General features: G+C 39.2%; 1 protein-coding gene across 3 annotated transcripts; it reads left to right on the top strand.

The window, feature by feature from the left end:
• The first annotated feature begins 209 nt into the window (after positions 1-209).
• LOC142608007 (E3 ubiquitin-protein ligase RGLG2-like) lies at positions 210-11,476 on the top strand. 3 transcript variants are annotated; one of them, XM_075779708.1, is made up of 5 exons: positions 210-294; positions 379-489; positions 1,620-1,913; positions 2,570-2,701; positions 3,160-3,539. In XM_075779708.1, the coding sequence occupies exons 3-5, from the start codon at positions 1,779-1,781 to the stop codon at positions 3,226-3,228; spliced, it is 336 nt and encodes a 111-aa protein (XP_075635823.1). In that variant the 5' UTR covers positions 210-294; positions 379-489; positions 1,620-1,778; the 3' UTR covers positions 3,229-3,539. The 3 variants fall into 3 exon arrangements, with proteins under 3 accessions (XP_075635823.1, XP_075635822.1, XP_075635824.1); XM_075779707.1 differs by lacking the exons at positions 210-294; positions 379-489 and having other exon boundaries at positions 1,271-1,913; XM_075779709.1 differs by lacking the exons at positions 210-294; positions 379-489; positions 3,160-3,539 and adding an exon at positions 11,031-11,476 and having other exon boundaries at positions 1,272-1,913.
• Positions 11,477-12,694: the final 1,218 nt, after the last annotated feature.

Genomic DNA, 12,694 nt, shown 5'->3' with positions numbered 1-12,694 from the left:
AATAGGATAACTGTCTATCTAAAATTAAGATACGTTTAAATTAAAAAGTGATAAATTACATTGTTTGGTAACGCTATAACACCGTTTAAAAGCAATAAACTATAATGTTTTGTTGCGTTAAAACACTGTTTGGGAGCCCTCTTGGTATAAAAGGAAACTAACCGCTTAAAAGAAAAACAAAAAAGGAAGATTGTTAGACGGAGAAAGGAGAGAGAGATCGAGATAAAAGAGAGACAGAGAAATAGAGAGGCAGAGATGGAGACAAGGGCGCCGCCCAAATCTTCTACCATCACTGTAAGCCTTCACTCACTACCCGACTATCGGAATCGCTATTGGTAAAGTTCTGTTTTAAATTTAAACATTGGTATTTTGTGTCAGAAATAGAGACAGGCGATGAAACAGAGAGAGGCCGAGAAAGAGAGAGGTGATGAAATAGAGAGAGGATGAGGCCTGGGACACGGACAAAGAAACAGAGAAAGAGGCCGAACGGTAAACACTGCATCGATTGGGCACCGTACATTGTTTTTTTTTCTTCCATTTTTTAGATTTGAGTATGAAATGTTACTTTTGATTGAGTTTTTTTGTTAGATAGGTTTAGATTTGATTCACTTTGGTTTTAGGTTTTTGGATTCTCTGTCAAAAAGTTTTTTTTTTCTCAATTTTAAATATGATTTAGTCTTTTAAAAGACTTGATTTTGGTTTAAGGTTACGTTTTTGGTCCAACACCACCCATCTCCGGCTCCATTCAACCACAACCTCAACGTACGCGCAACAATTTGCCTCTCCCTCTTTTATTTTCTTCTCACAAAACCTCCAACCAATGCAGTGTGTCTTTTGCAGTGTTTCTCACTGACCCATTTGGCTGTTCTATTTCTATATTAAGAGATTGTTGTTGTTAGAAACAAACTCCCTTGTAATTTTGTTTACTCTTATGTGTGTGTGTGTGTTTTTTTTTTTTTTTTTGGAATTCTGTAATTTTGTTTGCTCTATTTGTTTTCTTTTCTTATTTTTTTGGGAATTTTGATAAAATTTACGTAACAATATTGTTTTCTGTTTGTGCCGTGTTATGATTATGGTGTTTTGTATGTGTGGATTTTTTGTATTTATCCGATGAAGCTTAAGGTAGAGGGTTTTGCTCTTTTACTTTTATAAGTTAGTAACGTAATAAAGTCGTATACAGCTTACGCTAAAGGAACCGCCTTTGATTATTATTAAATTTTAAAAAAAAAGTTCTATATAAATAGCAAACGGCGTTCACTAGAAGATTTCTTTGGTGGGTCTTGCTTTCTAAGTTGCATAAACGCCTTTTTTTATTATTTTGGTTGGTTTATTAGTGTTTTGCATTGTGAAAAAGAAATAAAGAAGTAGACAAATTTGGGAGTTGGTTTATCCGCTTCTTTCTTGCATTGTGAAAAGAAAAGAAGTAGGCAGATTTGGGGGTGTGTTATAGTGTATTTCTTTGGTGGGTCTTGCTTATTAGGTGTTGGTTTGGTTTGGTCTATTTAGTTTATTGCATCTTGAAAGACAAGAATTAGGCGGATTTGGGGTTGTTATTGAATTTGGGATTTTTTTGGTTGGCTTGCATTGTTAAGAAATTTTGGGTAATCTTTTCTTTGTAGAGAATTAAGTGAATGGGTGGTAAGAGTTCGAAGGCCGGGAGTTGGAGGCAAACTTCATCTATCCGTTCGACTGCTTCTTCTTCTAATACGTGGGGTGGATTATATCAGTCTCCGTTTGACCAAGAAAGTCAGAACTATGTGCCGCCCTAACAACCATATATGCAGCAGTATTATGCTCCTGCCCAAGACTATGGTTCACAAAATTATGGTGTTGGTGCCGAGGACTTCGATCACAGAAGGAGACTAGACAGGAGGTATTCAAGAATTGCCGATAATTTCAATTCATTGGAGCAGGTACTTATACTATCACCAAGCCTAGGAAAGGATATGGTAGTCTACTTTTAACAAATAATAACTTTGCTTCTTGAAACTATGGTATGTTGTATGGAGTTGTAGTATTTTTTTAGGGCTTTGAAACAATTACGGAAAACAATCTTTTTTTTTTAGGAAGATATTGTTCATTTTGCATGTATATGAAATCACTAATTTTCCTTATTGTGTCAATTTAGAATTGTTTAATTAGGTAATTGGATAGTTGGAATAATTTTGGAACATGGTCAATTAGTGATTCTTTTGTCTTAGGTTATTGGTTGGATCTTTGGCATACCACTACAACTGCATATGGTTAACATATATCATGGTTTATTTATAAGTTCAACTGTTTTAGTTTATTAGTTGAAGTTAAAAGGATTCCAGCAATTGTGACAACATAGTGATGATTTTCATGTGTCCATGTAAGATTTAGTTGTAAAATAAAAGCTGGGATGTTGGAGTATTGTAAAATGGTATTGTACAAATTGATAAAGTAACTTTTTGGGATGGTAAAATAGAATTGGATGAGATTTTGGGCTGTGGATCCTCTAAAATGATGCTTTTCAAATTATAATGATTCTATACTCTTACTTATATTAACAATGAGTTAAATAAAATATTTCTACCTTGCCTTGCAGGTGATTGAGGCTCTTACACGTGCTGGCCTTGAGTCTTCCAATCTTATTGTTGGCATTGATTTCACAATTTTTGCGTTGATTTCACAGAGTGGGGGCCAATATCATGTGTTAGTCATAATTGCAGATGGACAGGTATTTTTCATCTTTTATGAATGTTATCATAATCATGTAAGTTGAAGGGTAGAATGTTGATGCAACATATTTGGAACATTAAGTAGATTTGCTAAGTTCTGAAAAGAAATTAAATTAGATTGTCTTCAAAATTGCAAGTTTTACATTGAAATGGACCAGCCTTCAAAAGCAACTTTGTTCTTGGAAAACCACACAGACCGCAGAACTCCCAACCACCACAGCCATAAATAAGGAGTTAACAGAGCCATCCTCATGAAAAGCATTAATACAATTTTTTTCTCAGAATCCAATTGACTATGGTTGCAACAGATCAAGTCTGACACCACATTCACTAGCAAACCAAACTGCTCTAGCAATAGAACAAGATAAAAACAAGTGGTTTGCAATCACTTCATTCTCACCACAAAGCACGCATGCAGAAGATATAATTTGTCTTTTATCCAACTTTTCTTTAACAGGTACAGCATTGTGTACTAACTTCCAAAAGAAAAGACCAAGCATTCGAAAGGCAATTTCAGCTTCCATAACCTGGTGCTAAGTTTCTGACTGACAGAAGAAGCAGAATTCAATTGATCATCTAAGCTTTTGTGATTTATATGGATGATACTCTTTCTTCACAAAATAAATCCTAGACTTTGAGTGTGGTTAAATAACCTTATTCTTAAGATTCCCATTGGACAGAGGCAATTCTTAAAATCTCATCTGCCACTGAAGGATGGTAGAGGTTCTTAATGAAAAAGGATTTCCAGCAAAATCCATCTTAATCAATCAGATCTACCACAAAATGCACAGAAGAACTAAGACCATTATCCACCCCCTCTTTCATGATAAACCAAGCAGGGTGTGGTGCGGACACGAGATATAGGCCCCCAATTATACACACATATGGGAGGAAGAACAAAAAGAAGACGGCCCAACCTGTGGTCTTATGGATGGAGCCTATTAGTTATTGGGCTTGAGACTAAGCAAGCCCGAACATTTAATAATTAGGGTTTTGTGTTGTTAGGGTTTTATGTTGTAGCTATTTAAACACTTTTTGATTATTGTAACACAGTTTTTGAGAAATAAAAAAAAATGTTTGCTTTCTTTTTACACTGGTGCCGACTCCAGTCCCTTAGGTGCTGACTCCTAGGGTTTGTCCTACCATTTTTTTCTGCCCTACTATTATTTTGTGGTTGTCCTACGTCAGTTTTGGTATCAGAGCAGACTTCCGATCCATTCAACACCACCGTAGCCAACCACATCAAAGCAAAGCCATCAAAAAACAAAAGAGAATGACAGTACCTTTCAAGTTTTTGCCCCATGAGATTCTAAACAAGCCCAAGCCAGCTCCTGCCATCCGTGTATTCCCCCAAGCCCCACATGAGTTTCTCACCCCCAAACCAACAGAGCAGCCAGCGGCGCCTCCCAAGCCGGTGACCACCATCCGTGCCCGCCTCTAATCTCAGAACCCACAGCCCACAAAAAAAAAAAAGGAGAAAAGAAGAAGCAGAGACCCACGGACCCAGTCACCGCAGCCACCAACCGCCGCGAGGCCCAACCATCACCAGCCGCCAGCCGCCGCGAAGCCCAACCGTCACCAGCCGCCAGCCGCCGCGAAACCCAGCGCTTCACCAACCACCGCGAAGCCCAACCGTCGCCGCTGCTGAGGACTTCGACCACCGCCGATGCCAAGGCCGCAACGAATAGCTCCCTGCTCCGCCGATGACTCCGGCGACTCCAGCTGCTGCCTCCGTCGACGCTCCAGCCGAAGACTCCACCGTTTCTTCTTCCTCTTTTAGTTTATGTGGTTTCTTGTTTTTCTTTTTCAGTATGTGGGTTGAGTTCAGTCTGTCGTTTTGAGTTATTTTAAAGACTGTAGCACAGTGTAATTTATTTTGAAAAAAAAAAAAAAAAAAAAAAATTTTTGTTTCTTTCAAAAAAAAAAAAAAAAAAAAAAAAAAAAAAAAAAAAATTAACCCACGAAAAACCCAGCCACCAACACCCACTCTAAAAACCAAAAAAAAAAAAAAAAAAAAAAAACCAATTTCTTTGATAAATCTTATTCTTTTTGTGGAGCTTCTTGGAATTTGATGTTTATTTGGGCTATCTCGTAATACTGTGAACACTGTTACTATTTGTCTGTATTTTCTTCCTTTGATTCATCGATCTAGTCTCTACATGCACTTTGCTTGACCTTTAAATTTATATTGAGAATTGATTACTTGAAATTTTGGGAATCTCAACTGCATTCATAAATATTGCGTTGCATGCATCTACGTAGTGGTCGTGTCATGTCAAACCACGAACATCAATCCACGTCGAATCTAGGCCCTCTTTAGAACAAACCATAGGAGACCTAGCTAAGAGTGTCCGTGATTTGCTTGGATAGGGTAGAAGCGAATTGAAACATCTCAAGAGAGACCACTAACCATGAAGGAGATAACATGCATGGGCAAAATAATAATGGTCACTTTAATAGGGCTCCACACTTTGAACATGATCACTATAATCACTATGGTCCTAGGGATTATGATGATAGGATGTCTAAGGAAAGGATAGAAGCACCCACCTTTGATGGCTGCCTAGATCCATGGGTTTTCATGATTGGTTACGTTAAATGGAGAAATTCTTTGACTATTACCATTGGGTGAGAATAGGAAAGTGAGATATGCTAGAATGAAGTTAATTGGGAGAGCGATCTTTTACGGGAGGACCTTGAGGAAACCCTTAGGCGACAATGTGAGCCCCGATTATTGATTGGTTGGAGATGAAGGACGCCCTCTCGAGGAATTATCTTCCTCCAACTTATAGGAGCTCCCTCCTTGAGGAATGGGATCGCCTAAGACAAGGTACTCACGTGACCGAATACATAGAGAAATTCAAGGAATTTCGAGAGGCGGAGTCGAATAGTTGAGGAAGAAGTTGTCACACTCAATAGGTTCAAGAAAGGTTTAAATGCTAACCTACTAGGCGAGATTATCACCCGAGGAGTCACCACCTTAAGAGAAGCCTATGACCTTGCTAGGAATTGTGAGTTAGCATCCAAATCTATCTTTTGGCGACGTTACGAGCTTCGAAGCATTCCTCCCAACCCTCACCCTTTTGGTAGCAAACCTAAACTTGCCTTACCCCCTAAGGTCAACCCCAATAGCACCCCGATACAAAAAGAGGACAAGGGAAAAGGTGTGATCAATGAGCCCTCAGATTAGGCTCGCCTCCAATGCTTCGGATGCAATGGGATTGGGCATGTTGCGGCTAGATGTCCCTCTAGAACCCTTGTCATTCAAGAGGATGATGAAAAGGTAGAAGATGTTGAAGAGCTAGTGTATGACCCAAATGCTTGAAGAAGGCCAAGATGTTGAGGCCGAATGGGAAGATGATCCCAGTTACCTCACATGTACATTAGAGCCATCTCTCCTCGAGTTGATGATTCCAAGGCTATTTTTGGTGTCCCTAGAGTGAATGTGGTGAGGTGTGCTTTGACGAACAAAGGGAAACTGATGATTGGCGAAGAAGTGCCATCTTCCGGACTTACACTAAGTGTGGAGATAAAACGTGCAAGGTTATTATAGATAGTGGGAGTTGCATTAATGCGGTGTCCTCTAACGTTGTTTCCCGCCTAGGCTTGAAAATTGATCCCACACCTAACCCATATAAAGTTTCTTGGGTGGATACTTCCTCCATAGCCATAAAAGAAAGATGTGTTGTCCCACTTCAATTCCTCACCTACAAGGCGGAAATATGGTGTGACGTAATTCCCATGGATGTAGGGCACATTATCTTAGGTAGACCTTGGCTTTATGATTTGGATGTCACCGCTTCATGGGCGATCAATTCTTGCTCATTTATGTTTGGAGGCAAGAAGATTGTGCTTAATCCTTTGAAACCCAAGCCAATCGACATGAGCCAGCTGCGAGAAGTACCGAAGGCGAAAGGTACGAACATCATAAGCCCAAAGGCATTTGAGAGGGTAGCGAGTTCGGGAATCCATTGTGTTTGTCTTGGTTGCTAGGGAACTTCATGGAGAGACTTGTGAGGAGCAACTGGAGAAGTAAGGTCCGTGCTCCAAGAATTTAAGGATGTATTTCTGAGGAACTCCCCGATCAATTACCGCCCATGCGTGATATCCAACACGCCATAGATTTTGTGCCGGAGCGACCTGCCTTCTTGCCCCACTATAGGATGAGCCACCGAGAACATGCCGAGTTACAAAGACAAGTAGAAGAACTACTTAGGAAGGGTTTTGTTCGTGAGAGCATGAGCCCTTGTGCAGATCCACTGCACTCTTAACTCCAAAGAAAGATGGGACTTGGAGGATGTGTGTTGATAGTCGTGCCATCAACAAGATCAACTTGTAAAGTATCGTTTTCCTATCCCTCGATTGGATGACATGTTGGATATGATGGCTGGAGCAACGATCTTCTCCAAGATAGACTTGAAAAGTGGCTATCATCAAATTAGGGTTCGTCACAGTGATGAGTGGAAAACTTGCCTTCAAGACAAAAGATGGTTTATATGAGTGGATGGTTATGCCTTTTGGATTGTCCAATGCTCCTAGTACCTTTATGAGAGTGATGACTCAAGTGCTCAAGCCTTTTATGGGAAAATTCCTGGTTGTGTACTTTGATGATATCCTCATTTATAGTAAGTCTAGGGAGCAACACTTAGACCACCTAACTCCAAGTTTGCAAAACCCTTAGGAAGGAGAGTTTATATGGTAACCTCGAAGTGCTCTTTCTTTACGGAGATAAAGTTGTCTTCCTAGGTTTCATAGTTTCATCTGAAGGAGTTTACGCCGACCCCAAAAGTTCAAGCAATTATGGATTGGCCCAAGCCCAAAACTATACATGAGGTTCGAAGCTTTCATGGGCTCGCTTCCTTTTATCGCCGATTCATCAAAGGATTTAGTACCATTATGTCTCCCATCACTGACTGCTTGAAACATGGGGAGTTTACTTGGACAAAGGCTGCTACTAAGGCCTTCAAGGAGGTGAAACGAGAAGATGGCGAGGCTGTCATGCGTCTCCCCGATTTCACCAAACCTTTTGAAGTGGAATGTGATGCCTCGGGTATTGGCATAGGGGGAGTCCTTAGTCAAGAGCGTCACCCAATTGCCTATTTCAGTGAAAAGTTGAATGATGCTAAGCAGAAGTACTCCACGTATGACAAAGAATTTTATGCCATTGTACGAGCTCTTTGGCATTGGCGTCATTACTTGTTGTCTCGAGAGTTTATTATCTACTCTGATCATGAAGCTTTGTGTTATCTCAATTCCCAAAAGAAGCTAAATTTTAGGCACGGTAGTTGGGTTGAATTACGCAACGCTACTACTTTGTGGTGAAACATAGAGCGGGAGTTGAGAATAAGTAGCGATGCACTGAGTCGAAGAGTATCTGTGCTATCCGGCAGGAGTGTTAAGGTCACTGGGTTTGAACGACTTAAGGATGACTATCAATCATGCCAAGATTTTGGGGAGCTCTACACTAGCCTAAGTAACGCTTCACACCCCGTCTTGGATGATTATACCCTTCAAGATGGTTACTTGTTCAAGGCCAACAAGTTGTGTATCCCTCGGTCGTCAGTGAGAGATTTTCTAGTTTGGGAGATACATGCGGGGAGGCCTTGCGGGTCATTTTGGCCGGGATAAGACAATTGAGGAAGTGGAACGTCAATTCTATTGGCCTGGTCTTAAGAGGGGCGTTGCTAAGATAGTTGGTCGGTGTCGTACATGTCGACTAGCCAAACATCGCAAGCAAAACACCGGTAGTGCAGTACACGCCTTTTTGTGCCGGATCGCCGTGGCGGGATGTGAGTATGGACTTTGTGCTAGGTTTGCCCCGCACCTTTAGGAAGCATGATTCTATCCTAGTAGTTGTTGATCGCTTCTCTAAGATGGCTCATTTTCCTACCATGTTCTAAGACTTCTGACGCTTCTAAAATTGCAAAGCTTTACTTTGATGAGATTGTCAAGCTTTATGGTTTCCCCAAAACCATAGTGTCAGATAGGGATGTTCGATTCATGAGTTATTTTTGGAAGACCTTGTGGCATTTAGTAGGCACCAAATTGAAATTTTCCACGGCATTTCATCCTCGAGCTGATGGTCAAGGCGAGGTGGTTAATTGTAGCCTAGGAAACCTCCTTCGGTGTCTAGTGGGTGAAGCCAATCGGAATTGGGATTCAATTCTTCCTATAGCCCAACTTGCATATAATAGCTCTGTCAATAGGTCTATGGCGTTAGTCCTTTTGAGGTTGTGCATGGATATACACCTAGGAAGCCCTTAGATCTTTTGCCCATGTCCCCACATGTTAGGATTTACGAATCTGTGAGGCATTCGCACGACATGTTCATGATTTGCATGCGAGATTCACGAAAAAAATTCAGGTAAGTAATTCTCAATATAAAATTCATGCTAATACTCATCGGCGTCATGCGAGTTTCGGGTAGGAGATTATGTCATGGTTCGGATCCGACACTGAACGGTTTCCTGCGGGACCGTTAAGAAATTGCAAGCTCGTAGTGCCGGTCAGTTCAAGGTATTGAAACGAATGGGCCCAAATGCATATGTCATTGACCTCCCTCGCGTGATTATGGTATTAGCTCCTCCTTTAATATTGAGGATCTAGTTGCTTATAAAAGCCCTACGGCTATTCACGATACTCCTTTTGATGAGCCTTTACTTAATCCTATTGATGCCTATGCCTACCCCTTTACCCTTAAATTTACCCTATGCACATAAAGAATCTATTGATGCTATTTTAGATGAGCAAATTGTTTCTACCAGGGATGGAGGAGTTCACCGTTTCCTAGTTCGGTGGCGCGGGTGACCAGATTCCGATTGCACATGGATTACTAGAGATGAGCTACGGCGGCGGATCTGACTTGCGGGTACTATCGAGCTCTTCGGCTTTCCACTCGACGGGGTCGAGTTCCTCTCACCCGGGGGGAGTTGGTGCGGACACGAGATATAGGCCCCCAATTATACACACATATGGGAGGAAGAACAAAAAGAAGACGGCCCAACCTGTGGTCTTATGGATGGAGCCTATTAGTTATTGGGCTTGAGAATAAGCAAGCCCGAACATTTAATAATTAGGGTTTTGTGTTGTTAGGGTTTTATGTTGTAGCTATTTAAACACTTTTTGATTATTGTAACACAGTTTTTGAGAAATAAAAAAAAATGTTTGCTTTCTTTTTACACTGGTGCCGACTCCAGTCCCTTAGGTGCTGACTCCTAGGGTTTGTCCTACCATTTTTTTCTGCCCTACTATTATTTTGTGGTTGTCCTACGTCAGGGTGATTAACTGGGATAGATTTACCATCCCCTACACACCACTTAGCCTTAGTCAAAACTAAATTCCTACAATAAAGTATACCTTTCCAACCCCAAAAATCGAAACATCTCATCCTAACACTGAATATATTATTTTGTCTACAATTTTTGGCCTGCAACACCTTAAGAACAAACAATTTTGATTCAAAGCAACTCTCCAAAATTGTTTACCTAACAATTCTTTGTTCAAATGTCCCATTTTCCTACAACCCAGCCCCATTCTCTTTTTTGAAAAACAAATTGTGACCGAATTCATAGAAAGAACTTTCTAACACCTTCTAAATGGTCCCAAAAATAATAGAGAGGCAGTGAAGTAAGCACAGGTTTGAGCAAAGTCAATCTTCCAGCCAGAGACAACAGTTTTGCCTTCAACCAGACTTCTAAACAGGCCAGATTTCTTCTGGCCAAAATATCAATTGAGATCCAGGTGTTACCAAGTCTATTGGCTTCTTTAATTTTAAAAAGAGCTAAAACAGATTCTTTACACTGCTCAGGAAAAACACTGCAGATTTGTTAAAATTGATCGTCTGATTAGAAAGATTGCAAAACCCTCCAACCTTTTTAGGCTGAAATGCACAACACTCTATGTTTGGGGTTGATTCTAAATCTGTCTATTTACTATTAATACTGGCAATTTAGATCCTTCATGTATTGCACCCATCCCATCACTGTGCCCCTTCCGTCAACATTCCTTAGAATCTTTGAATTGTGTGTCCTAATTAAGAGATACTTTAGTTCACAATTATTTTCCTTCAGATTATTTATATACACATTGATTTTTGAGTTTATAATGTTTACATTCTAAGTTTCATTCTAAGTTTAATTCTTTAATGCATGTATGAATTTAGTTAGTTTGAAAGTAACTAACTAAAATTAGAATCAGTACGGACAAATTAGTTTTGTGTGTGTGTGTGTGTGTGTGTTTTATTTATTTATTTTTAAGTAGCATTGGGACTTTTCAATTATTGTTATATGAAAATATGTGATTTTATTTAAGCTGTATTTTTATTTGCAGGTATAGAGAACTAAATGCAAGAAAATTCCCAACAAATCGCTTTGTAATATATGCCCACCACAACATTTAGTTTAGTCCCATGCAAATAACGTTTTCTTGCATCTATTATTCTATTTTATGTATGTTTGCTGGAAATTTATTTTATTTTATATTAAGGACATTGTAATGTATAACTAGATTTTGTGAGAATAGTTTTATTTATTTTTTATCTAAAATCTTATTAGTGGTTTTGTTTATTTATTTATTGATTGATTCTAACTCTGTCCATTGCATTTGGATCCAGAATGCAATTAACAATTTGAAGTTGTTTTGATAAGCTTGACATATTAACATGAGAAACCAACAGAGCAAGTGCCATTGGAAATTGAAGTGTGAAAAAACAAAATGTTTTCATAGTATGTGCTGTGAGTTAAGGCTATGTTTTATCTCTATAAACCCAAACATTAAAGGGCTTTAGTTTGTGGTTAATTTGCTTTGGGTTGGTGCCTTTGTGTGTTCTCAACAACATATGATGCTCACTATGTGCTTGATATTTTGTTTCTAGATGGACACCATTGTAACATATGATATATATATATATATATATATATATATATATATATATGTATGTATGTATATTTTAAATTCTATAAAAGATAATTGAAGTTGATTTTAAATGGAGTGATATTGTATTTTATAGATAGCATTTCTGCAAGTAGGACAAATGAGGGGCTGTACAACATGCCCTTGACAAATTTTGAATTTTAATGTATTGTTATATTAAGTTGATTGTTTTCTAATTCATAAAATGATCCCACGCATTGCGCGGGTTAAATTCTAGTTAAATATAATTAATCGTAACTTTGAACTTGTCAAGAGTTGACAGAAAAGCCCAAGGCCCATTGGAGCTAGTGTCTTATTGGTCCCTTTTGGTCCCACTACAAGCCACACACTAAAGCCCAATTTGAAAGGCCTCATAGGCCAGCCCAATTAGATAATCAGTTAGTTATAAATGGAGAAACATACAGAATTTTTTATTAGAAAATAATAAGAAAGAGACATCATTGTGAAATGGTGTGTATGTGTGAGTGAAGCCACTCGATTATTCTCCCTTGGAAACTGATTGAGAGACCACACTTCTTGGGCATAAAGTAGAATTGGAGTGAAGATTAAAAGTGTTCCCAAGTTCTAATCTTTGTTTTGAATTTCTCCACGCCAAGGTACGCTATCTTGTTCTTAAATTCTGAAATTTGCATAGTGCATGTTATCAATCATGAATGAAATAGATCCATGTTTGTTGCTTCCGCTGTGTGTTTTGTATGAGATACAAAACCAGTTTTTCCAACTGATGAGAATCAACAAGCATTCAAGGATCCATTGCATGTTCCGGTTGGGCCTATTACAAGAGCAAGATCCAAGAAGATCCAAGAAGCACTTAATGGGCTGATTCAAGAGATTTGGGCTGATTCTAACGCCGGATGTTCCAAGCTTGGCCCAAAGGAAGATGAAAGTGTAGTAAATTTAATTCAAGCTATTTAGGGCTGATCTGACCTAATTGGGAGTGATTTATGGCATGAATTAATGGCTGATTGACTTTCCAAATTTCCGTATCGTTAAGGCAGATTTTTTCCTATTTTGGATCTGCTAATTTCAGACCAAATCAGCTTTTATTTAGGGTTTTATTA

Source organism: Castanea sativa, chromosome 8, assembly GCF_040712315.1.
Source record: "Castanea sativa cultivar Marrone di Chiusa Pesio chromosome 8, ASM4071231v1".
NCBI classification, from domain to species: domain Eukaryota; kingdom Viridiplantae; phylum Streptophyta; class Magnoliopsida; order Fagales; family Fagaceae; genus Castanea; species Castanea sativa.
Note: the sequence above shows the minus strand (reverse complement) of the source record. Positions and strands in the feature narration are given on the sequence as shown.

Excerpts from the sequence above, each read along its gene's own strand:
- LOC142608007 (XM_075779708.1), top strand. The coding sequence starts at position 1,779 with ATGCAGCAGTATTATGCTCCTGCCCAAGACTATGGTTCACAAAATTAT. Across the intron at positions 1,914-2,569 it reads ATTTCAATTCATTGGAGCAG|GTGATTGAGGCTCTTACACG; the intron begins GTACTTATACTA and ends CTTGCCTTGCAG. Across the intron at positions 2,702-3,159 it reads TCATAATTGCAGATGGACAG|GTACAGCATTGTGTACTAAC; the intron begins GTATTTTTCATC and ends TTTCTTTAACAG.